The sequence below is a fragment of the Palaemon carinicauda genome, chromosome 3 (assembly GCF_036898095.1).
Source record: "Palaemon carinicauda isolate YSFRI2023 chromosome 3, ASM3689809v2, whole genome shotgun sequence".
Taxonomy (NCBI): domain Eukaryota; kingdom Metazoa; phylum Arthropoda; class Malacostraca; order Decapoda; family Palaemonidae; genus Palaemon; species Palaemon carinicauda.
Genome location: NC_090727.1, coordinates 144,967,185 through 144,994,113, shown reverse-complemented (window position 1 = coordinate 144,994,113; position 26,929 = coordinate 144,967,185). Strand labels below are relative to the sequence as shown.

General features: G+C 44.5%; 1 protein-coding gene across 2 annotated transcripts in view; it reads left to right on the top strand.

Moving 5' to 3' along the window:
- LOC137638590 (melanopsin-A-like) overlaps window positions 1–26,929 on the top strand; it is a 102,005-nt gene that overhangs the window by 41,346 nt on the left and 33,730 nt on the right. For both annotated transcript variants that reach the window (XM_068370794.1, XM_068370793.1), the window contains exon 4: window positions 17,406–17,516. In XM_068370794.1, coding sequence (XP_068226895.1) covers window positions 17,406–17,516 — 111 coding nt within the window. The remainder of the gene's footprint in view (window positions 1–17,405; window positions 17,517–26,929) is intronic.

The window sequence follows — 26,929 nt, the reverse complement described above, 5'->3', positions numbered from 1 at the left end:
TTCTGCTGAAAGTCCTCTCCAAACTGAGAACCTTCACGGGGACAGCAGCTCTAGTGGCTCCCAAATGGCCTCGGAGCAACTGGTTTCCCCTGATCCTGGAGCTGCAGCCCAGGATGATCCCCCTGCCGGGCCCAGTTTTCTCCCAACAGGTACAGAAGTCGATTGTCTTCGATTCATCAAAGAAAGTCAAGGACCTTCATCTCATGATTTTCTCTCCCTAGCTGTAAAGAAAAGGTTTGGGATCTCGAAGAATAGTTTAGACTTCCTTGAGGAATACAAAACTGAGTCTACCAGAAGGCAATACGAATCTTCCTGGAAAAAGTGGGTCTCCTTCGTCAAGGCAAAAAACCCTACGGAAATCACCATAGATTTTCCTTCTTCATTCACCTTCATGGACAAGGCCTAGCTGCCAATACGATTTCCACTTGCACATTGGCCTTGACTAGACCACTACTATACGCCTTCCAGATTGATTTGTCCAGCGAAATCTTCAATAAATTACCAAAAGCATGTGCTAGACTCCGTCCAGCACCTCCACCGAGACCCATCACTTGGTCCCTGGATAAGGTGCTCCATTTCGCCTCTAGCCTGGACAACGAATCCTGCCCTCTGAAAGACTTGACTCAAAAAGTAATTTTCCTTTTTGCTCTCGCCTCGGGAGCCCGAGTCAGTGAAATAGTGGCATTATCAAGAGAAGAGGGCCAGATACAGTTCGCCGACACGAGAACTTACCCTCTTCCCAGACCCCACGTTTGTCGCTAAAAACGAACTACCCACCAAGAGATGGGGCCCTTGGAGAATCTGCCCCCCTGAAGGAAGATGTCTCTCTATGCCTAGTGGAGAGTCTTAAGGTCTATCTTCGAAGAACTTCAGCCTTTGGTGGGGGTCAACTCTTCAAAGGAGAAACCTCGGGTAGTGACCTGTCACTGAAACAACTAAGAGTGAAAATCACCTACAGTACTTTATTTGCAGAGCGGATCCTGACAGTACACCCGCAGGTCATGATCCTAGGAAAGTCGTCTCTTCCTTGAATTTCTTCCAAGGAATGGATTTCGAAAGCCTCCGGAGCTTTACGGGCTGGAAATCATCACGTGTGTTCTTCAAGACTATGCGAAACAGGTGCACGAGATCAAAAGATTCGTGGTAGCTGCAGGTAGTGTAATGAAACCTGCTGCTTAGATCTGCGTAGAACAGTGAGTTATTTCGGGACTCTAACTCAACTGGTGCCTGTGTTGACCCTAGCATGATACATAGTGATTTCAAAGTACACTTAGTGTTACTGATAGACGGTTCCTCATTAAGGTGAAGTGACATAGATTTTTACATGTGTGCCGCATGTTCTTGAACATGAAGTGTTGATTAACTCTAAAAGACTGGCGTTCCCCAGGGAACTTGTGTTTAAAGGCAAAACCTTTCCTTTTCAGATTCCACATCACCGTCTTTTCAGGAATTCTATGTCAATATTAATATTGTAAATATTTTCTGTAATTACTTGCAAATTTTCAAATAAAATCATTTTTAAATATTAAACTTAGCTGGTGAATATATAATAGCTGACGTCTCGGACGGCTCGACAGAAACCCAAAAACTCGCGAGCGATCGCCGTGAAGGTTGCGGGTGTGCCCACCAGCGCCGACTATCGGCCAGATACCGCATATACTTGTAAACAGCTCCAGTTCTTCTCTGTCGGTCTTATCGACAAGTTGATTCCGCTCGCTGTTGACCTTGAGTTTTCGTCATTTTTGGTGAAGTACTTTATTTTGGTTGTTTTGAGCTTTCGCTGTGACGGGTGTTTTTCTCTTCAATTAAAACTCTTGAACCCTTTTTTGGCTAGTGTTTATTGTTGATGACTTTGGATTTGTTTTGGATTTTTCTCTGATTGTTCAATATGGCTGACCCTTCTCCTATCCCTGGACCTAAATTTCGCAAATGTAATGCTAGGGATTGTAACAAACGTCTTCCCAAGGCCTCTCTCGACCCACATACCGTTTGTTCTAATTGCTGGGGTAAAACCTGTCAATTAGGAGATCGGTGTGATGAGTGCGTGGTCTTGTCGGAATTCGACTGGCTTGAATTTGATAAATATTCTCGTAAGCTGGAGAGAGATAGAGTGAGGAGAAGCTCCTCTAGGTCATTGGAATTTTCCTCCTCCCATGCCCCTGAACCTAATCCTTCCCCTGTAGTAGTTGTTCCTGAACCCTCTACTAGCACTCATGAACCGTCCATGCGGGATATGTTTCTTGCGATTCAAGCTTTAGGCGAGAAAGTTGAATCCTTAGCTTCGGACCGTAACCAACTCATGTCAGATGTGAAGTTATTAAATTGTCAGAGTGGCAAATCAGAAAATCGTAGTGACAAAGTGATAAGTGCGCAAAGTGTTTTTAGTGTTGCGACCGAGGGTTCGTCTGTTCGTGCTTGTCGCTCCCCTAGTCCGAGACCTCTTTCAGGCTCCCCTGCACCAGGGAGAAGTAATGTCGTAGGACTTAAGGGGACGAGAGGCTTTAACCAACGTACAGACGTTCCCTCTTTGGTATCGGGCGTTTCTCGTCAAGATCGCCCTTACCATAAGACGAGCGAGGCTGTGTTCTCCTCGTCATCCGAAGGCTTTTCGCAAAAGAAACCTTGGAGCAAGGTTTCTAGACCCTTGAAGCGAAAGTCAGTCCCTTCAGGACAGGTCCAGCGTCCTGGCTGTAGCCATTGGGACAGCTCTGACCCCTTGCAGTCGTCGGAAGACTGTTCGCCTATTAAACGTAAGCGTATCACGGGCTCCAAGAGTCTCGGTAAAGGCAATGTTTTGCCGACACAGACGTTACCGTCGTCTCGGCCCGTCCCGACTCCCGTTGATCCTAAATGGGTTGTCCTGCAGGATATGCAGACTAAGCTTACCTCCCTTATGGAGGAGTATAACGTTGAGCAGGTTCACGATGATCCTTCGCTTTTGCATCGCCGTTACGCTGATCGAGACTCTGGCCATCAGCCGCCCAAACGAGCTTTTACTCGTCCTTTTGACGTTAGCACTTTGAAACGTGATGTCGGTAGTTTGTCACGTCAGTCACGTGACATGGATCCTCCCTCGCTGCAGTCCCGTGTTGACTTTCAGCCGCTGCCGCAGTATCGTGTTGACGTTCAGCCGCTGCCGCAGTCTCGTGTTGACGTTCAGGACGTTCGCCAACCAGCTCAGTTGCCTCGACTTGATGTTGAGCGTCAAGCACCGCAGTCGAAGGTTGTTTTGACTGCTCAGTCTAGGCAGTCAATGCAGTTCCGACGTGACGTCGAGCGTCCATCAACTCCTGTTGTTGTTGTTGGTCAGTCACAAGGTTTTCAGTCCTTTCAGCAGCGGCATGACGTTGCTTCCTCGACTGCTACTGCTGCTCCTTTGCTTGTGGACATTGCCTGTCAAGCATTGCCGCCGCGGCAGGTCTCTCCTTTTCATGAGACTCGACAATTGTCGGACAAGGTTCCTTCAGAAGAGGAAGTTGCTGATCCTCCGCCTACTGATATTCCTTTGGGCAGTTTGTCAGACGGAGAAGAGCCTAAAGCTGCTCAGCCCTCTATGGACTTTAAGAAAATCATGCTGATTTTTAAGGATCTTTTTCCAGACCATTTTGTACCTTCTGCTCCTCGTTCGCCTGCGTCAGAGTTTGCGCTAGGCTTAGCTGCTTCGAAGCCTTCGTTTACTAAGCTAGTGCTCTCTCGCTCTTCTAAGAGGGCTTTACGTTTGCTAGGCGACTGGTTGATCACCAGGAGGAGTTTGGGGAAGACAGCCTTTGCTTTCCCTCCTTTTAAACTGGCTTCTAGAGCGAGCGTCTGGTATGACACGGGAGAAGTTCTCGGCTTGGGAGTTCCTGCCTCTGCCCAGGGAGACTTCTCAAGCCTAGTAGACTCTCCCCGTCGCCTGGCCATGAGACGCTCTAAAGTTTATTGGTCCTCCTCGGACCTTGACCATCTCCTTAAAGGGGTTTACAGGGCCTTCGAAGTTTTTAACTTCTTAGATTGGTCGCTAGGAGCCTTAAGCAGGAAGATCTCGTCGGCCGACCAGGATGTTTCCGTGCTTATTATGTCCTGCATGGACAAAGCCATCCGTGATGGCTCCAATGAGCTCGCCGCTACCTTTACGGCTGGAGTCCTGAAGAAGAGTGAGACTCTTTGCTCGTTCCTTTCGGCAGGAGTAACTCCCTGTCAAAGGTCGGAGCTCCTCTTTGCCCCGTTGTCATCTGCCTTGTTTCCTCAGCAGTTGATCAAGGATATTGCGGCTTCGCTGGTGCAGAAGGATACCCACGACCTGATGGCTACGTCTGCTCGTAAGGGTGCTCCTTCATCGTCTTATGTCGTAAGACCCAAGATCGATACCCCAGCGACGAGGTTTATCCCGCCCTTTCGTGGCAGAGCCCCCAGTAGGGGAGGCCCTCGTGCCGACAGTAAAAGAGGCAAGAGGAGAGGATCCAAGTCCTCCCGTGGCAGAGTCTGACTGCCCACGTCCTCAGACAGCGGTAGGGGCCAGACTGAACAACTTCTGGCAGGCCTGGGAGAAGAGGGGTGCAGACTGAGAGTCTGTGTTGTTGCTCAAGGAGGGGTACAAAATACCTTTTGTACGCAGACCTCCTCTAGTAACAGTTCCTGTAGACCTCTCTCCCAGGTATCGAGAGGAGTCAAGGAGACAAGCTCTACATCAGCAGGTTTCTCAGTTGCTAGAGAAGGGAGCGGTGGTGAAAGTCTCGGACCTTCAATCACCGGGATTTTACAACCGTCTCTTCCTGGTCCCAAAGCATACAGGAGGTTGGAGGCCAGTGCTGGATGTCAGTGCGCTCAACGTTTTTGTTGTAAAAACAAAATTTACGATGGAGACCACGAAGTCCGTCCTAGCAGCGGTCAGAGAGGGAGACTGGATGGTCTCTCTCGACCTGCAGGATGCGTACTTCCACATTCCTATACACCCGGATTCTCAAGCGTATCTGAGGTTTGTTTACAGGAATGTGGTGTACCAGTTCCGAGCACTGTGCTTCGGCCTCAGCCCTGCTCCTCTCGTGTTTACGAGGCTCATGAGGAATGTGGCAAAATTCCTTCATTTATCGGGAATTCGAGCCTCCCTGTACCTGGACGACTGGCTTCTCAGAGCGTCGTCCCGTCATCGCTGTCTGCAGGACCTTCAATGGATGTTGGCTCTTGCAAAGGAGTTGGGACTGTTGGTGAACTTAGAAAAGTCTCAACTGAATCCCTCCCAGACGATTCTCTATTTGGGGATGGAGATTCGCAGTCTAGTTTTTCGGGCTTTTCCGTCTGCCACAAGAATAGAGCAAGCCCTGCTCAAAGTCCGCCTCATGCTAAAAAAAGACTGTTGCTCAGTGAGAAGTTGGATGAGCCTCCTAGGGACTCTGTCATCCCTGGAACAATTTATCTCACTAGGGAGACTTCACCTTCGCCCTCTCCAGTTCCATCTAGACTCCCATTGGAACAAGGGCAAGACTTTGGAAACTGTGTCAATCCCGATCTCCGAGCCAGTAAAAACGTGCCTGAACTGGTGGGACAGCAACATAAGTCTGCGAGAGGGTCTGTCCCTGGCGGTCAAGAACCCAAACCACGTGTTGTTCTCAGACGCGTCGGATTTGTGTTGGGGAGCGACTCTGGACGGTCTGGAATGTTCGGGTCTTTGGACGTCAGATCAGAGGAGCCTGCACATCAACTGCAAGGAGCTGTTGGCTGTTCACTTGGCCTTGACGAGTTTCGAGAGTCTTCTACGAAACAAAGTGGTAGAAGTCAATTCGGACAACACCACAGCCTTGGCGTACATCTCCCGGCTTATGTCAGTCCTTGTCTGCCGGTCACCAAGAGTGTGGCCGGCAGCTGGGTACTACCTTGTGTAGTTGCTGGCCGGCAGCCATTGCCGGCCAACACTGGCTGTTACCGGCCGGCAGTTGCTGCCGACCGGCACAGGCATTTGAACCAGAGTGCTGCCGCCCTATAGCTGTTAAGTAGTATACTTTAAAGCTAGTTGTTGTGTGTGCCGGCCGGCAAAGGCAGGCCGGCACACATCCCCCTAAGCAAGGAGGCACTCACTCCCACACACTGTTCGTCATCGCAAGGGACCTCCTCATCTGGTCAAAAAATCGAGGCATCTCACTGTTGACAAGATTCATCCAGGGGGACTTGAACGTCTTGGCGGACTGTCTCAGTTGGAGAGGTCAGGTGATCCCCACAGAATGGACCCTCCACAAGGACGTGTGCAAGAGTCTTTGGATGACTTGGGGCCAACCCACCATAGACCTCTTTGCCACCTCGTTGACCAAAAGGCTCCTGACCTATTGCTCTCCTGTCCCAGATCCAGAGGCGGCCCACATAGATGCTTTTCTGCTGGACTGGTCTCACCTGGACGCGTACGCATTCCCGCCGTTCAAGATCATCAAAAAGGTACTGCAGAAGTTCGCCTCTCACGAAGGGACAAGGTTGACGTTGGTTGCTCCCCTCTGGCCCGCGAGAGAGTGGTTCACAGAGGTACTTCAATGGCTGGTAGACGTTCCAAGGAATCTGCCTTTAAGGATGGATCTCCTACGGCAGCCCCTCGTAAGGAGTCTTCATCAAAGCCTCCCCGCGCTTCGTCTGACTGCCTTCAGACTATCGAAAGACTCTCAAGAGCTCGAGGTTTTTCGAAGGAGGCAGCCAGAGTGATTGCGAGAGCTAGGAGAGCATCTACCATCAAGGTCTACCAGTCGAAGTGGGAGGTCTTTAGAGACTGGTGCAAGTCATCATCCATTTCCTCTTCCAGTATCTCTGTAGCCCAAATTGCAGACTTTCTCCTGCATCTGAGAAATGTTCGCTCCCTCTCTGCTCCCACTATTAAGGGCTACAGGAGCATGTTGGCTTCTGTGTTCAGACATAGAGGCTTAGATCTGTCCAATAATAAAGATCTCCAAGATCTCCTTAAGTCCTTCGAGACCTCTAAGGAGCGTCATTTGGCAACTCCTGGGTGGAACTTAGACGTGGTCCTAAGGTTCCTAATGTCCGACAGGTTTGAGCCATTACATTCAGCCTCCCTGAAGGATCTCACCCTCAAGACGCTTTTTTTGGTGTGCTTGGCTTCGGCTAAAAGGGTCAGTGAGATCCATGCCTTTAGTAAAAACATCGACTTCTCTACAGATAAAGCCACATGTTCGCTTCAGCTTGGTTTCTTGGGCAAAAATGAACTGCCTTCTTGTCCTTGGCCTAAATCTTTTGATATACCTTGCCTATCAGAGATCGTAGGCAACGAGGTTGAAAGAGTACTGTGCCCAGTTAGAGCTCTTAAGTTTTATTTAGCTCGTACCAGATCTTTACGAGGTGGATCTGAGGCCTTATGGTGCTCCGTTAAGAAGCCCTCATTGCTTATGTCTAAAAATGCTTTATCGTATTTTATTAGATTTTTAATCCGAGAGGCTCATTCTCACTTAAGTGAAAAAGATCGTTGTTTACTTAAGGTCAAGACGCACGAAGTAAGAGCTATAGCAACTTCCGTGGCTTTTAAGCAAAACAGATCTCTGCGAAGTATTATGGACGCGACCTTTTGGAGGAGCAAGTCGGTGTTCGCTTCATTTTACTTAAAAGACGTCCAGACTCTTTATGAGGACCGCTACACACTGGGTCCATTCGTTGCAGCGAGTGCAGTAGTGGGTGAGGGTTCTACCACTACATTCCCTTAATCCCAATATCCTTTTAATCTTCTCTTGAAATGTTTTTAATCTTGTCTTGGGTTGTACGGAAGACTGAGAAGTCTTTCGCATCCTTTTTGATTTGGCGGGTGGTCAAATGTCGTTTCTTGAGAGCGCCCAGATTAAGAGTTTTGATGAGGTCCTGTTGTATGGGTGGTCGCCCTGGATATAACAGCTCCTGGGAGTCTTTCAGCATCCTGAGAGGATGGCTGGGCTTCGTGAGGAAAGCGGACTAATAAGGCAGAGTAATCGTCAGAGTCAGCTTCCTTACCAGGTAGCCTACCTATATTTAATTGGGTTTTGTTATGATATAATTGTCAAAAACTCTAAGCATATACGCCTTTATTGTATTAATACTGGTCTCTACCCACCACCATGAGTGTGAATCAGCTATTATATATTCACCGGCTAAGTTTAATATTTAAAAATGATATTTTGATTATAAAATAAATTTTTGAATATACTTACCCGGTGAATATATAAATTAAAGGCCCTCCCTTCCTCCCCGATAGAGACCCAGCGGAATGAGAAGAACTGGAGCTGTTTACAAGTATATGCGGTATCTGGCCGATAGTCGGCGCTGGTGGGCACACCCGCAACCTTCACGACGATCGCTCGCGAGGTTTTGGGTTTCTGTCGATCCGTCCGAGACGTCAGCTACAGTATTATATATTCACCGGGTAAGTATATTCAAAAATTTATTTTATAATTAAAATATCATTATTTTATTTTACCATGTGCGTCTCTTTTCGCTCCTATCTTTCATTTGGAAATATACTACTGTTATAGTTTTATTTGCCCCTACCCTATATTTATATTAAGGCTAATATACCTATTGTATATTACACACTCACCTAATGGCATAATATTGTTCTTACACAAATATTAACCTTCTGGTCTGTCTTCGAGACCGACACGATCTCTTCACCAGGTGAGTATATCTTCGTCTGATTTCTTCGAGGTATCCCTCTTGTCCAACAGGACTTGCCTGCCAGGGGGGCAGGAAGCCAGGTCTTTATAGGACCACTGGTAGTGACACCTACCGAAGTTGTCACGGTCTCCACGGTCACCAGACCATAGGAATATCGTTTGAAGAAGTAGGTACTGGGATTAGGGAAAAACCCACGATACATTAATTCTCAGGTACACTTCCATCAGGATGACATGGCTTGAGCCCAAAAAACGGATTTTGAGCGAAGCGAAAAATCTATTTTTGGGTGAGATAGCCATGTCGTCCTGATGGACCCGCCCGACTGTTCCAGTTCAGCCTACCATGCCCCTCCCTGACATACTGTATCGCGGAGATAGGTAGAAGCTGTGCTTCGGAATAAAGACGGACGTGATGTCACACAGAATGATGGCGTTTGTTTACATCTCGAGAACCGTAGCAGTAACGAAGGAGGGTAACTTTGGAGTGGCTCCTCAGTTATCCCGCCACCTTTCCCCAGCGAAGCGTTAACGATATATGGGGTGCAGATAGCCTGTGGCGTGTTAATGCATGCGTCCCCTGCTGATATACGATATCCTAGACCTAGAGGGAAACCTTTAGGGTACTCGCGCCAGAAGTTAGAATTCTGTGATAACCTTTAGTTTAATTCCCTGGGAATATCCACTGTAGTCAAATATACCCTAAGGAAGCTACTGAAGGAACCTTCCATCAGGACGACATGGCTATCTCACCCAAAAATAGATTTTTCGCTTCGCTCAAAATCCGTTTATTAAAGTTATTTACTGAATTAAATCAAAGGCCAACGGATCTCGTGTAAGTGTAACTAGATTATTAGGATTAATATATGATTGCAGGCTGACATGGGTTCCTCATTTGAAAGCTTTAAAAGTAAAATGTCTTGACATGGGTTTTCTCACTTGAAAGCCTCAAAAGTAGAATGTCTTGAAGCTCTGAATCCTTTACATGTTCTGTCCCGTACATCAAGATGGCCAGACCCCAAAACTATTTTAGTTGTACAAGGCCTTAATGTTTTAAGAATAAGTTACTGGTGTCAAATATACTCCTCAGACACTCCAAGCTGTTAAAGATTTTAGATCCAATACCATGCTGGTATCAGATTGGCCACAGGAGCTTATAGAACTTTACCTTATCCGAAGCCTCCTCGATGACGCTGGAGAATTACCTTTAGACCATTACCGAAGGTCTTCTTTGTTCCCATACTAACAAACCTTCTGTTATTTGTTTGGATTATCTTTCGGCGAAGCTGGAAGGTAGCTATTAGACTTAAAGTGCGAGTTGGCAATCCTGTCTAACCACTTGAGTAGGTAGGCTGGGGGTGGGGGTACCCAGCCACCTCTATATATACTCTCACAGCTGTGAGGTACGTCACTTTTTTCTTTTGGCTTGGTAGAGAGTGGACGTCTCCTCTCTCTCCTCCCAAGGCTGTCATTGGACGTCTGTAATTGCTTTTTCTTTTCAGGTGTACGAGATTTCTTCAGATCGCCTTCATGCAGACCTGTCTTGGGCGCGAAGGTGCTGCGTGCGGTACCTTCATGTCATCGTTGGATACCGACCCACACTCTCTCTATCCATCATGTAGAGGGCATCGTTGAAAGCAGGGTTCGCCCTGTGCTGAGTGTAGGGAGTAGCCTGCCTCCCAGTGGGACAACATCGACATGTATGCCTTTCCCTCCGTTCTGGCTGATGAGAAGACCGCTCAACAAGACCAGAGCATCCAAAGATCTAACGATGACCCTTATAACTAAGCTATGGCATCACGCAGAGTGGTTTCCGGACCTCCTGCAACTTCTAGTAGTTCTACCGCGAGAGCTTCCTCCACGACCAGATTTACTCAAACAACCATATGTGAAAATCTTTCACAGAACCGTGCTGTCGCTTCGACTTCACACCTGGAGACTATCCAGCGTCTCCTCTCCCAGAAGTGCTTTTCATGACAAGTTGCGAAAAGAATGTCCGGCTACTTGTGTAAGTCCTCAGCCTCAGTCTACCAGGCTAAATGGAGAGTCTTCCATTGTTGGGGTCATGGAAGGAATATCTCTCCGCTCAATGCCGCTACAGTATACCAGTATACCTTCGGAGGAAAAGCTTTTTTCAGTCTCGGTGGTGAAAAGCCATCGCTCAGCCTTGAAGCCTCCTCTTTAAGCTGAAAGGAGTTGACATTTCCTCTTCATTAGAGCTTTCTTTACTCATACTGGGTTATGTGATCTTGCCCTCAGTCAGAGATTAGGCCTCCTCCTTGGAACGTGGTTCGTGTCTTTAGATCCTTAAAAGGACCTCCCTACGAAGTATTACGCTATACAACTGACCGAAACCTCACTTTGAAGACCGTGTTCCTGCTCGCTTTAGCCTTGGCAAAGAGATTCGGTGAACTTCATGGCCTCTCTATGACGTTGCCCATTCAAAGGGATGGGGGGAAGTGACACTCACCTTCGTCCCCGAGTTCATTGCTAAGACTCAAAGTCTGGGGGGTTACTGGACCATAGATTCGGGCCCTTTTAGATTGCTTGTCTCTGTTCTGCAACCAATGACACAGATCAGATGTTTCTATGCCCAGTGAGGAGTTTGAGATACTATCTTGAACGCACTGCAGCAACACGGTCCCGACTAACACCTTTGTTTGTTAGGTCAGGCAGAATAAAGAGGAGGATCACTATAAACACTGTCTCCTCCTGGATTAGCCAGGTGATTGAGAGAGCCTTGGCTCCCGATCCTCCTCCGGCTCGACGACCTAGAGCACATGATGTCAGGGAAATTAGTACATCCTTGGCATTTAAACTCGACTTTAACGTGTTGTAAGCTCTACAAGCAGGCATGTGGAATAGGCAAACTACTTTCACAGCCCATTACTTAAAGGACGTGACCCACAGGAGACTCGATACTTTAACTGTTGGTTCTGTGGTGGCTCCTCAACATGTGGTTTGAGTATCTCAGGTTCCTTGATGGACAAGTAGCAGTTGGTTGAGGGTATTGGTTACCCGGGTTAAGACTGCGATGAATGAGAGTATGTCTGGCTTTTCTTTCTTCATTCTCCCCTCCCTTGGGGTACAGCACTACAAGTCCATCTGCAAGCTGGCTTCAACCTCTGCAGGTGATTATCACTTCCCTTGTGTAGCCTAGTATGTCATAAATTTATATACTGTCCTCGTCCCCATTGCTTTCTACAAGATAAGCAATGGGAAATGTCTTGTTTTCCTATCTATAAACTCAGAATGTGTTTATATACAAGACGACAAACTCTCATTACATTGAATTGCTCAGGCTGCTATTATGCTCCCTTTGTATATTTTAGCGAGGTGTTCAAGTTTTCCCTAGACCACAGTCTTACACTGTACTAGGTAAAACCGGGTCAATGTCCATGCCAGACTTAGGACTTCCACCCACCTAAGAGTGAGTCGTCCAAATAAATAACAGAAGGTTTGTTAGTATGGGAACAAGTGACAAATTCTGAGATAATTTGTATTTTACTCTAACTAATACAAACCTGGAGTTATTTTTATAAATTGGCCAGTCATCACCTGTCCCTCAGAAGTCCTGCCTGCAATCAAAAGTGACGTAGCTCACAGCTGTGAGAGTGTACTGTATAAAGAGGTGGCTGGGTACCCCCAAGCCCCCCCTAGCCTACCCGCTCAAGCGGTCAGGCAAGGTTGCCACTTCGTACTTCAAGTCTAATGGCTACCTTCCAGCTTCGCCAAAAAATAATCCAAATAAATAACTCCAGGTTTGTATTAGTTAGGGAAAAATGCGAATTATCTCAGAATTTGTCATTTCACATGTAAAAAGCCTTTAATAAGTATATTTTAGAATTCTATTGCTTTCATGCATTTGATGTCAGCCTAGGACTTTCAGGGTGCAAGCTCAATTAAGTAATTCTCTTCCACTCATGTTCCGTGATTTTCTCGTTACATCTGTTTAAATACGTCTACAAGATTTCCTCCTCCTAATCTATATTGAAGTTTGCAGATTCCACCAGGAACTTTGCTGTAGATGCTCCATTACCTGTGGAAAATAAGTTGATCTACTTCTACTGTGACTTGCATAGTTTTATTATTAGGCTTGCTTGCCCTGCCCTCAAAATTAACTGCAAGATTTTGATAATTTTTGCAATCGTATAGATCAGATGTATTATATACTGTTAATTGTTACATTAGCATCTTCCTCAATGTTAATAAACTTGCTAAAATTATGCAAAGTAAAAGTTGTTTTCTGGGCTCATTGTTATGAATTGAACATTTTTAGAAGTTATTACAATATACAGTGCAAATAGTGGACCGACATAGTAAAACTCCATAATGGTATGTTTATCCATGTAATAGCAACCAGATATATCAGTAAATCATACATGCATTCTGTTAGAATGGAAACTTATTTTAGATAAAGCAAAAATAATTCTCTTTACTATACCTCTATTACATGTACAGTACTTTATTTTTGGCAGACATTTTCACACCAAAGCACAGTATAGTCATTTTGATAATTAGTCAACTTCATCTCATCAATTTAATCTTTTGAACATACAGTACAGTAATGTAGTAAATTACAACCACTGTATCAAAAAATAAAAATGGTCATCAACTTAAAAAAATTTACGTGAACTGATTTATTGCTAAATAATTTCTTGATAAAAAAAATTTTCTTGATTGGTTTGCATTTATGAAATGGTACATATCGACCAGTGCTAAGGGCTGTGGGGCCAATCAGCCTCTAGGTGTTTGCCCTATGTTTTTTTCATCAAACAATAACTGGCATAAATAGCATTAAAGTCTCATAGTTTTTTATGTGGAAGGAACCTGAAATCCACCAGATCCAGATGGAAAAACCCACCATTAATGCTACCCAGGAGTTTCTCCTGCTGTTAGACAGACTTCTGGACTCTATCTACTCAACACAGCAAAACCTTAATTGAATCCTTAACAATGAGCAAGGAGACAAGCAGGCTTCCCTTTACTTTTATGGTATAACACCGAGATAACTCAACAACTGTCACACCCGATACCGATGCCAAGCAGAAATACAGCTTGCCCATGTCCATTTTCCAAACGGCGCATGTCTAAACTAATCGGCAGTAAGACACAATTTACTGCCTCTGCCCAACATCCCCCATAAATTTAGACCTCCAGTATGAATACTGAACCTTCCTGATTTAGACTTCAGATAACCTAGTTTGACAATGAGGACATTAGTTTCCTCAAAATACGTGGCAACATCCTTTTTAATGTTTCATGCAAAAATAAAGAATTTCACAAATGACATAACCACCCTCCCCTTACTGAAGTACAGGTATGAGGTACAGTACTCACAAATCCCAACATGATGCAGTTTAAGAGAGAAAGTTGTAATACAACCCATAGAAAAACTTTCATACAAGATTAATATAGCAGATTCAGCCATAACCTACAATTCTACATTTGGTACATGTATTTGAAAAAGAGCAGATATGCGAGAAATATTTAGCAAAAGGTAAGGAGGTGTATGTTGCGTTTATGGATCTGGAGAAAGCGTATGATAGAGTTGATAGGGAAGCAATGTGGAATGGGATAAGGCTATGTGGAGTTGGTGGAAGGTTGTTGCAAGCAGTGAAAAGTTTCTACAAAGGTAGTAAAGCATGTGTTAGGATAGGAAATGAAGTAAGTGATTGGTTTCCGGTGAGAGTGGGGCTGAGACAGAGATGTGTGATGTCACTGTGGTTGTTTAAGGGGATCTGCCGGTTTCCGACTTTTTTAACGACAGGTTGTTGATATATAGGGGGTTTGTTAAAGGATATTGTGTGGTACTTTTGAGGAATTTTTTTTTGTTCAGTGACCTTAGGTTTTGTGACGCCAGAGCTTTTTTCGGCCAAAAATGGCCATTTTCAAAATGCATCTCCTCCTTTGATTTTTGGTTTTAAGGGATGAGATTTGAACCATGTATAAAACACATATGGCCTTCCATTTAAAGCCGGGGATTTTTTATTTTTCAATTATTTTTCAAGATATGAATTTTTTTTTTTATGAAATTTTCCCGGAAAAATTACAGGAAAAAATTTGCCAAAAATCAGAAACTCAAAATATTAAAAATCCTCTGCTTTTTTTTTTAATCTACCATGTTTCCCCATATTATATATGAAATTACATTAAGATTGGTCCAATACTAAGGGAGGAGATACATTTTGAAGGTGAAAAACTTATGTTTTGAGAAACGGGCTTACAAAGTTTTAGGTACATAAAAAAAAAGTAAAAGACTGTGTTACCATTAATTTTATGTTTTTTTTTTTTTAGTATTAACTGTATTTCAAATCTTATTTTTAATGTCTATTGCTTTAATGCAAAAGTATTATGAATAGAAATATTAATCAATTGATTATCTTTGTGCCTAAGACATATTATTATAAATTTGGTTTTGTAAATTGGAGCCTTCCTTCCTTCTGTAGAAATCGGTGGGCATTTTGCAGGTTCTGAAATAATTTTCCCTCTGCATTTAGGACATATCTTTTTTATTAGTGTCTCAAATCCATTCCTTGCCAAATGGATCCTCGGAATTACTTTGCATCTACAATTCGGTATTTGTGATTCAAGTAATTTTTCAAGTCTTGCTTCACTTATTATCATTTTATTTTCACTATCGTTGATAATATCAGCCTCCGATCCTCTGCATTCTTCTTCTAAAATATCTTTGCCCTTTAGCAGTGATGAACGAATAGAGAGACGATTAGGGGTGGATGTGGTTGGTCTCTGGCCAGCAGTGATGTTAGCGTGCGCCATTTGCTGCGCGGCCCCTCTCTCTCTCGTTGTCGCTTCATTCCCCTCTATGGCATTAGTTTCTTGAATTCTCTGTTCTACTTCTTCGATGGCTATATCAAATTGGCGTTTCCGCATTCTAGAAGCATGAAGTGAACTCTTGCGCCTTTTAGGCATGGTGAAAAACTAAAAACACCGCAGAAAAAAAGAGAGTTCAGTCAAGGCTAGCGAGCATGAAAAAATGCGACCTTATTACGTGAAGATTTATAGGCAACTGAGCCTCATGACTCATGATGGGTGTTTTGTCTTGTCTAGTTATAACCAGAAAGGTGCCAATTAGGATATTATTGACATTATATATTTCATTTCAAAGGAAGTTTTTGTAACATATATCACAAAAACTATACCAGACTAAATAATTTGCGCTACTGGTGTTTTCTGTGTATAAAGTTATTGTTACATTTCAGGCCATAACTAGAAAAGTAAGGCGAATTTTAGCATAATACTTCGTGCACACATTCTTGAATGCTCTACGAAGCCATAGAATTTTTTTCAGCAAATCCAATATGTTTCATATTTTTTCGGTATTTTAGGCGGCCGATCCCCTTAACTTGTATGTTGATGGAGTGGCGAGAGAGGTGAATGCTCGAGTGCTTGGACGAGGATTAAAATTGGTAGACGAGAATGACCATGAATGGGAGGTAAATCAGTTGTTGTTTGCGGATGATACTGTACTGGTTGCAGACACAGAAGAGAAGCTTGGCCGATTAGTGACTGAATTTGGAAGTGTGTGTGAGAGAAGGAAGTTGAGAGTTAATGTGGGTAAGAGTAAGGTTATGAGATGTACGAGAAGGGAAGGTGGTGCAAGGTTGAATGTCATGTTGAATGGAGAGTTACTTGAGGAGGTGGATCAGTTTAAGTACTTGGGGTCTGTTGTTGCAGCAAATAGTGGTGTGGAAGCAGATGTACGTCAGAGAGTGAATGAAGGTTGTAAAGTGTTGGCGGCAGTTAAGGGAGTAGTAAAAAATAGAGGGTTGGGCATGAATGTAAAGAGAGTTCTATATGAGAAAGTGATTGTACCAACTGTGATGTATGGATCGGAGTTGTGGGGAATGAAAGTGACGGAGAGACAGAAATTAAATGTGTTTGAGATGAAGTGTCTAAGGAGTATGGCTGGTGTATCTCGAGTAGATAGGGTTAGGAACGAAGTGGTGAGAGTGAGAACGGGTGTAAGAAATGAGTTAGCAGCCAGAGTGGATATGAATGTGTTGAGGTGGTTTGGCCATGTTGAGAGAATGGAAAATGGCTGTCTGCTAAAGATGATGAATGCAAGAGTTGATGGGAGAAGTACAAGAGGAAGGCCAAGGTTTGGGTGGATGAATGGTGTGAAGAAAGCTCTGGGTGATAGGAGGATAGATGTGAGAGAGGCAAGAGAGCGTGCTAGAAATAGGAATGAATGGCGAGCGATTGTGACGCAGTTCCGGTAGGCCCTGCTGCTGCCTCCGATGCCTTAGATGACCGCGGAGGTAGCAGCAGTAGGGGATTCAGCATTATGAAGCTTCATCTGTGGTGGATAATGTGGGAGGGTGGGCTGTGGCACCCTAGCAGTAACATCTGAACTCGGTTGAGTCCCTTGTTAGGCTGGAGGAATGTAGAGAGTAGAGGTCCCCTTTTTGTTTTTGTTTCATTTGTTGATGTCGGCTACCCCCCAAAATTGGGGGAAGTGCCTTGGTATATGTATGTATGATGTATGTATTTGAAAAAGGGTCTCCTGACAAAAACTGCCCAATTGATAGACATATTAACACCCAATGGTAATAAGAAACTTCCCTACAGGTCTAGCTTTATTTTGTATGAGAAGATTGTAAGTTCTACATTATTGTCAGGATAAAGGACAAGTTAAGAGAACTTAATTTTGATTTATTTTCCTTGGGCTCCAAATAGTTTACTGTACAACTCGATTTATTTGGAATTTAACACTTCTATAAAAATTTGATTAGTTTAAATAATTTGCTGCATAAAATTTGTTTTTCTTTCTAACAGAAGAGAGCTGGCAAGAGCCCTTCTGGCAGGACTGAAAGACACTAAAAATTTAGGAAACTCTAACAAGAACATGCCTGCAGAGAGCACCATAACTCCAGATGTTCTACCACAGTAAGTACTGTGTCTTAAGTTATGCTAATAGGACTTGTTATATGTTTACAAAGGGCTCGTTAAATCATTCTTATGTGAACCAGTTTTGATTAGATAACTGATATGAGAGTACAGTATATCGGTAATTTTTATATGAGATTTAGCTGTAAGCTTTATATGTTCCAATACTAAATACAAACCCTCCGATATTTATAGGGATACTACCTTCGGCGAAGCTGAAAGACCAGCCATGAGAATTTTAGTGAGGATAACCACTCCAACTGCTAGTTAGCGGGAGGGGGGGGGGGTAGCCGGATACCCCGCTCACTCAGACGTGGGCTGAGCACTCACTTAGCTTTCTGGCTCTGTAGAGGACGGTAACTTCTGCCTTCTCCCGCCAGGACTTGACATTTTATTGTTTAATAGTTAATTCTGTTTTTCCTATTCTTAAACTTATGTTTTCGTTATATATACTGTATATGAAAATGCACTGTTTGTGTGACAGCGTAGTGCGGACTCGGTCTCCACCGCAGGGGAGTTGTCATTGTGTTGATACTCCTTCTTCCTTACTACGCTGCTCTTTCTCTTGCATGGATGGCCAGCAGATCCTCTGTGGGGGAACACCTTCCCATTCGCGGGTGGTTTCTGAAATATTAACTGTTCATTTAAATTTTTCAGCTCTCTTCTCCACACTCCTTCTTGGGACGGCCTTACTTGGCCGGCGGAGGGAGTGCACTGTCTTTACCTTTTCCACTCCCTTTCTAGGAACCCCCTTTCCACCGAGGGTTGAGTTTTCTCCCAAGTAGTCTTGTTTGCAGTGGATTAATCATTTGTATTTTTTTTTTTTTTTTTTTTTTTTTACAGTTCTTATGCCACCACTCTCCTTCTCAAGACAATGGGGACCTGCGAAAGGAGCGCCCAATCCTTATTATGTTTCTGTTCTCTCGAGGGACACCCTTCCCGTATGCAGGGTAGGTGATTTTCCTGAGGGAGTTTCTTTCATAATTTTTATATTTCCTCAGATAGCGATACCGTTCTTCTTCGTTCATCTAAGTCAGCCGACGTTGGAAGAGCAGATCCGTTCGTTCCCGTGAAATCTGATGTACCTGCCCCTTCACACTCCTGCGCTGAAGGGATCTCTCTACCTGTTGCTACTCCTGATCAGCTCGCTGGTTACGACCTTTTCCTTACGGGACGAGGTTCCTGCCGATAGTGGTACAGTCTTGTGTATCACTCTTCGGCTCTCCTTCGTTCCTCATGCACAAGCGTGGGAACGAGGGGAGAGGCATACTGGGTTCCTTCGAATGTTCCATTTGGGGTATACCTAAGGGGTGAACCCAGAAACTAGCCTCGGTTACATTTCTCAGGTAGCGCTTGATGCCGACCTTCAACTTGGAAAACTTTCCCCTCTGAGGGAAAGTTCACCTCCCTGGGTGGTGGGCTGCTCTCCCTTCCGAGGGAGAGCTTCCCTTCATCAGCTGTTTAGCAACCTTCCCGAGTTCGGGGAGAATTGCTGACAGCTCGACAAAGATCATCAGCTGCTATCTCATTGCCGAAGACAGCGCTTCTTACCCTGGAGCTGGGGGAAAGCTAAGTCCAAGGCAAGATCCTCCTTCGGTAGGATATCTGGACATCTCTCGTGCATGAGAGAGATTGATCCATGACGAGCATGTGACGTAAGCTAATGCTTCTTCCCCCTAGAGCGGGGAGAAAGCAGAGTCCTAGGTGATGTCTTCCTTCGGGAGAAAATTCTTCACGTTTGTGAGAGAAAGCATTTGATCAGCTTTTTGAAACAGAACAGACTAACTCTCCAGGGGAACCTGGTAGACGTTCCCCTTTTGGGGTCTGTCCAGTGGAAGTTCCTGACCCCTCTTCACCCTGGGCATTCTCCTCCCCTTGTGGTAAGGAGACGCCTGTTTGAACCTTTGGGTTCTCATCTCATGATTCCTTGGGGTTCTCGTGCGGGTTATGCTGAGCCTTCGGGCTCCCGTTATGCTGAGCTTCTGGGTTTCCGTTATGCTGAGCTTCCGGGTTTCCGTTATGCTTAGCTTCCGGGCTCTGGTAGCCCTTGGCCTTCGGGTCCTCATTGCGCTGAGGCTTCGGGTTCTCATGGCCCTCGTTATGTTCAGCCTTCTGGCTCTCATGGCCCTCGTTATGTTGAGCCTTCGGGCTCTCGTGGCCCTCATTATATTGAGCCTTCGGGCTCTTGTGGCCCTCATTATGTTGAGCCTTCGGGCTCTCGTGGCCCTCGTTATGTTGAGCCTTCGGGCTCTCGTGGCCCTCGTTATGTTGAGCCTTCGGGCTCTCGTGGCCCGCGTTATGTTGAGCCTTCTGGCTCTCATGGCCCGCGTTATGTTGAGCCTTCAGGTTCTCATTACCCTCATTATGCTGAACTTCCGAGCTCTTGTAACCCTGGGCCTTCGGGTCCTTGTTGCGCGGAGCCTTCGAACCCCGTTACGAGGAGCCTTTGGGCTTTCGTAACCCTGAGTCTTCGGGCTCCTGTTAATTGGAGCCTCTGGGCTCTCGTAACCTTAGGCTTTGGGTGCTTGTTGCGCAGAGCCTTCAGACCCCGTTACGAGGAGCATTTGGACCCCCGTTACGAGGAGCCTTTGGGCTTTCATAACCCTGAGTCTTCGGGCTCCTGTTAAGCTGAGCCTCTTAGCTCTCGTAACACTGGGCTTTCGAGTCCATGTTGCGCGGAGCCTTTGGACCCCGTTACGAGGAGCCTTCGGGCTTTCGTAACCCTGAGTCTTTGCGCTCCCATTAAGCTGAGCCTCTGGGCTCTCGTAACCCTGGGCCTTCAGGTCCTTGTTGCGCTGAGCCTTCGGTCTTTCGTAACCCTCGTTACGCTTAGCCTTTGGGTTCTCGTGACCCTCGTTATGCTGAGCCTCTGGGCTCACGTAACCCTGGACCTTCGGGTCCTCGTCGTGCTGAGCCTTCGGGCTCTCGTGACCCATAGTCTTTGGACTCGTCGCGTAGAGTCTTCGGGCTCTCGTATCCCTGAAACTTTGGGTTCTTGTGGCACTCGTAGCGTTGAGCCTTCCGGCTCTTGTGACCCTCGTTATGCTAGTCCTTTGGGGTCTCAAAACCCTCGTTACGCTGGTCCTTCAGGCTCGTGTTGCCCTGAGTCCTAGGGCTCTCGTGACCTTGGGTCTCTGGATCCACGTTACGCAGGGCCCTCGGATTCTCGTTACACACAGCCTTTGGGTTCTCAGCACGCTGAGCATCCGGGCTCACGTAACGGTTTGCCTCAGGGCTTTCATAACCCAGAACCTGCGGGTTCTCATTGCGCCAAAACTCTCAGTTCTTGCGACCGCAAGCCTTCGGGCTCTCGTTGTGTTGAGCCTTCGGGCTCTCGTGACTTCGGGCCTTTGGACCCTCATCATGCTGAACCCTGGAGTTCTCGTGACTTTGAGCCTTCGGGCTCTCGTCACTTTTAAGCTTTTGGGCCCTCGTCAAGTTAAACTTTTTGATTCTTGTGACCTTGAGCCCTCAAACTCCCATCTCACTACATTGATCCCTCAGGATCTCGTAGCCGGACGACTGCTCTCTATGCTGCAGTGTCGCAGGAGATACGTCACTCTACAGTCCTAGCAGCTTGTTGCTATGCATCACCTCTGAAATACAGTGAGCCCTCGCTACTTCGCGGTTCGACCATCGCGGATTCATGACTTCACAGACTTTTTTCATTAAATACGGCATCCGATTTCATCAGCAAACCACTATTTTTTGGGGAAACATCATTTTATTCTAGAAAATTGCTACTCTTTAAATAGTTAATTGCACATTAAGAAAGCGTGTTTTTTTTTTTTTAATTTCAGGTGTGTTTTAAAAATCGAGTATTGTTGACTTCTTTTTGTTTTACTTTTGGCTGTGATCAGATCAGCTGACGTCTAGCTGCCGGTCTCAAGAATATGCGCGTACGAAGTATTGTTTATACCATTTCTTAACTTATTCAAACCATCTATACAGTTGATATTACATAAGCACCAATGTGTTATAACCTATCATATTTTTTTTGTTTATTACATTTAAAACAACTCTCTCTCTCTCTCTCTCTCTCTCTCCCTCTCTCTCTCTCTCTCTCTCTCTCTCTCTCTCTCTCTCCGTAAGAAATAAAACCATAGTTCACATATGGCAACTTGAGTTTAAGAATTAAATTAACATGAATATTGTCAGTTGTGGCGATCAATTCCTCGCTTCAGGAGGTACAGGAAACAAAAACACGGCATTCGATTACAACAGCTGATTCTCTCTCTCTCTCTCTCTCTCTCTCTCTCTCTCTCTCTCTCTCTCTCTCTCTCTCTCTCTCTCTCTCTCTCTCTCTCTCTCTCGTGTTATACAATAATTACAAATAGATGAAGAAACCAAAATTGGTTTTCTTAAAGTGTCAATTAAATACAAAACGAAAAAATTATACCGTGTATACATCCATTTCAATCATAGCTTAAAATACGGTATCCGATTTTGTCCGCAAACTACTATTTTTTAGGAAACTCCATTCTATTCTAGAAAACTTTTACTCTTTAAACAGTCAATTGCGCTATAATAAAACATGTACTTATGTTTTTAAATTTCGGGTGTGTTTTAAAAATCGACTATTTTTTACTTCTTTTTGTTTTACTTTTGGCTGTGATCACATCAGCTGATGTCTAGCTTCCGCTCTCAAGAATATGCGCGGTACGAATACATTAACAATGAATTGTTTATGTACACCATTTCTTAACTTATTCAGTTAATATAGTTAATACAGTTAATATTACATAAGCACCAATATGTTATAACCTATCATATTTATTATTTAGTACATTTAAAATCATCTCTCTCTCTCTCTCTCTCTCTCTCTCTCTCTCTCTCTCTCTCTCTCTCTCTCTCTCTCTCTCTCTCTCTCTCTCTCTCTCTCTCTGTCACATCGAACGTAATAGCGGTAACTTAATTTTTCGATGACTTTAAAAATGGCCTAGTACTTTCTTCTTTTACCTTTTTTGCATATGGTGAGGTGGGTACAAGTTGACTTATGACTGAAGTTAGGAGAAGTATTTTGGATATGGAAAGAACAATTATCTTTCGTAACAGTTTAAAATTATCGTAAATCATCTTTCTGTCATTAGCGGCAGTTTGCTATTGTGGATTACTGTAAACGCATAAGGAAATAAAAAGGTTTCCAGCTTTGCTATGAATTTAGTAATTTATATGGATACGATAAGTAAAATATTTGTAATAACAATGTTTACTAAATGTTTGTTATATCACTATTTATCACTTTGAGCATGTGTGTTTAATGCGTTCGTTTGTTTATTATGATCGAAGATGGAGCGTAAACAAATGGAAGGTTTCCGTTTCAGGCGGCGTCATAAAAAAAAACATTATATAAATGGCATTCATTTCATTTATTTGGAAGTTCTAAGAAAAAATTAAGTAGAACATTGGTAATAACAAAGTCAACATATAATCAATACTTGGTAAGATTGCTGACGATGCAAAAACTAACCTATACACAGATGTGTAAATGCGTCTGTTTCTTCGTTATGATCAGAGATAAACGTAAACAAAACATTGGTTGTCATTTTTTATCATGCTTTTTGGCGTGTTTAGGAAACGCATGATATAAAATCGCCTTTAATATTTGTGCCTGTTTTAGTTTAGGGTACTGTAGTACATGCATTAAGTGTTCTGTACATTAAAGGGTAGTTTGTTAACAGTACTACGTAAAGGGAATGTTTTAAAAGTCTGAATATACATGATAAATAAATACGTAAATATGGTGTCCCTACTTCGCGGATTTTCAGCTATTGCGGCCAGGTTTGGAACCTATCTACCGCGATAAACGAGGGTTCACTCCAGCACTGCGTGACGTATCAACGTCGCATTACTTGTAACATCACTCTACAATCCCAGCTGGTCGCTATACGTCAGTTAGGCTGTTCTCGCCAGCTCCATGCCTTTTGTCTTCAGACAAACCACCGTCACCTTCCCCCACCACTCCCACTAACTAGCAGTTGGGGTAGCAGGAGGCTCCTGATCGTCTCTTATCACCGAGTAACCCTCACCCTCTGTGAGATCAGCATCAATCTCAGCGAGAGCGATTAGAACTTCCCTCTGCTTTCGATGGCCCCTTAATTTCTATCCGTTATCACGCAAAGTACTGTATCAGAGCTTATATTGAAAAAAAAAAAAAAAATCATGTAGTAGTTAGCTGACTGTGGCCAGGTGTAGCACGCAGAATGCTTATTGTCTGAATGCTGACCACACTCCAACGTTCACTACACAAAAGAGATAAAACGGCGGAATACCCAGAAATCTGGGCAAAAGGTGAATAGTCAAGAGAACTGGGCACTGGGGACCACCCCTCGGTTTTTTATACTGGGCAAGGGGACCCAGTCAGAACCAAAAATTTCCCCATTATTTTACCTTGCCTTGAGCTTGCTGAATAGACAGGTAGTAAGGCCATTGATTTGATTTTGGGGAAAATCGGCAATCTATGTTAAATATCTTCTTTAGGTAAGATCTCTTAAAGGAGAGGAAAAAAACTTTAAATCAACTCTAGGATGGTGGGCAAGACAGTGTGGAAGGAAATGTATTGAAGAAAAAACATTTATTGAAAAATTTATTTGCAAAATTAAAAGAAAGTAGGTTGAGAATAACCTTGAATGTGAATTTACAGTCTTACAATAACTAGACTAAAAATGGTAGGGAAAAAAATAGGGGAAAAAAAAACTGCCCCACATATTGGATACTCCGATAACAATAAAACATAGTCTTGGGTTAGAGTTCTCTTGTTTGAGGGTACACTCGGGCACACTATTCTATCTTGTTTCTTTTCCTCTTGTTTTATTGAAGTTTTCATAGTTTACTGTATATAGGAAATATTTATTTTAATATTGTTACTATTCTTCAAATATTTCATTTTTCCTTGTTTCCTTTCCTCACTGGGCTATTTTCCCTGTTGGTGCCCTGGGATTTACAGTATCCTGCTTTTCAAACTAGGGTTGTAGGTTAGTAATTAATAATAATAATACTCACAATCAAGGATAATTTAAAGATTATTATCTACTGTATATGCAAATGCTTTCAATATTCTCCAAACGAGTTCCGGACACAACTATAATTCGGGCTACACCCATATTTGCGTCCAGCTCCCTGGTCTGTGTTACTGATCCATAGATGGACTTATGCACATATTATCTGTCCAACAATAGATTGAAGATACATCTCAATCTTACCTTTTGGAAGTAGTTGGGTGCGTTCGGTGGTTACCGATCGGTCTCTCGTCTGAAAGCGATTGCTAAGGAAATTCCCTGTAATAACATAAGCAGTAGTCGCAGTAATAACATAAGCAGTAGTCGCAGTAATAACATAAGCAGTAGTGGCTGCCCTGGTTTACCGGCATGTATCATACTCGGCCAACGCCCACTAGATTGGTGGCTATTGAAGGACAGTATCCCCCCCCCACCCCTCATAGCAGAAGCGTGCAGTCAGTTGCGCATCCTGACATCAACTTGAGATGTTTCTTGCTACACAATCTCTCGACCCCTCAGGCGGAACAAACTAAGGAGCATTGACTTTCACTTGAGAGTCAAGGTCGCTTGTTTCACTCGAGGGAACTTCTTATCCCTTATGGGGAGGGACAACAGTCACAATCCCGGGGTATTGTTGACCACCCAATGGGGTAATTGGTTGACCAGGTAGTCCAGTGCCCTTCCCATTTTCTGATGATCGGAGGGGGAAAGATCTTCCTCATGGGTCCATTGGCGCCTCAAGTCCAAGTGGAATCAAGCAAGTAATTCCCCGGACACGCTGGTTCAACTAAGATCAAAGGAACTGAAGGACCTCAGATGGTGAGTGGCAGACAAGAACCTCCACGAAGTGGTTGATCTTCTTGTCCCCCTCTGGAACTAACGCTCTTTTCGGATGCATCAAAAGAAGGTGGGGACCCCATATGCCACACCAAACCATCTCGTCCTTTGGTCTGAATCAGAAAGGTACCAGCGTATAAATCTCTTAGAGAACCATCTAGCAGTAGAGATACTCAGATGGACAGAGGACAGTTTGGTGTCCCTATCTGCTTGATTCATTCTGGGCAATGGGAATGGGCGTACAGACAATCTGAGCAGAGCGACTCTGGTAACTGGCTCCAAGTGGTCTTTGAATCATCTAGTAGCCAACAAAGTCCAGACTTTGTGGGGTTCCCCGACTGTGAACTTGTTCACAATGGCCCTAAACTTCAGGCTCCCGCTCTACTGTTCTCCAGTCTCAGACCCCCAGGCTCTCTGGCAAGATGCATTCCAATAATGGTGGGACAACATAGATGTGTATGCATTTCCCCTGTCTGATAAGAAAAGTCCTCAACGAAGTCAGGATATGCAAGAACTTACTGATGACTCTAATAACTTCGCTATGACGTCACGCAGAATGGTTCCTGGACCTTCTGCAGCTCCTGACAGAGCTTCCGAGGGAACTTCCTCCACGACACAATCTACTCAAACAGCTACATGCTGACATCATCCACAAGAACAGAGCTTGGCTTCGACTTCACACTTGGAGACTGTCCAGCCCCTCCTCTCTGAGACGCTTTTCGCAACGAGTTGCGGAAAGGATGTCTAGACACCTCAGACGCTCTTCAGCATCAGCCTTCCTGGCGAAATGGTCGGTTTTATGTGGCTGTTGTTGTGGAAGGGGTATCACTCCCCTTGATGCCACTATTCCAACAATAGTGGAGTTCCTTGTACACCTTCGGGAAGAAGTGCTTATCTTGATTTCGGCAGTCAAAGGCTGTCGCTCAGCCTTAAGTCTTACCTTTAAACTGAAAGGAATAGATATTTCCTCCTCGTTGGAACTTTCTCTTCTCATATGAAGTTATGAGATGACTTGTCCCCAGTCGTAGGTTAGACCTCCTCCTTGGAATGTGGTTCAAGTCCTTCAATCTCTGAAGGTAACTCCCTACGAACCATTACACCAGACAGCAGATCGCCACCTTACTTTCAAGACGGTGTTCCTACTCGCTTTGGCTTTGGCCAAAAGAGTCAAGTGAACTGCCTGGTCTATTAGACAACATCTCCCATCAAGGAGATGGGCAGAGATAATTCTCAGCTTCGTCCCTGAGTTTATTAGCAGGACCCAAAAATCCGGGGGTAGTGTGTCGACAATGTTTATCAGCACTGGGAAGGTCAAGAGGAGTCACAAAGAACACAATCTCAGTCATTGACCATGCATTTAATCATGATCCTCCTACACAACGACGACCCAGAGCTCATGACGTCAGGTATTGCAATGTCCTTGGCATTCAAAAAAGAAATGCTCTGTGGCGCAGGTACTGCAAGCGGCCATGTGGAAGCATTGAACAACCTTCACCGCCCAATACTGTACTTGCAAACATAACCTACAGAAACATGGATACATTTTCCGTTGGTCCTGTGGTGGCTGCACAACAAGTG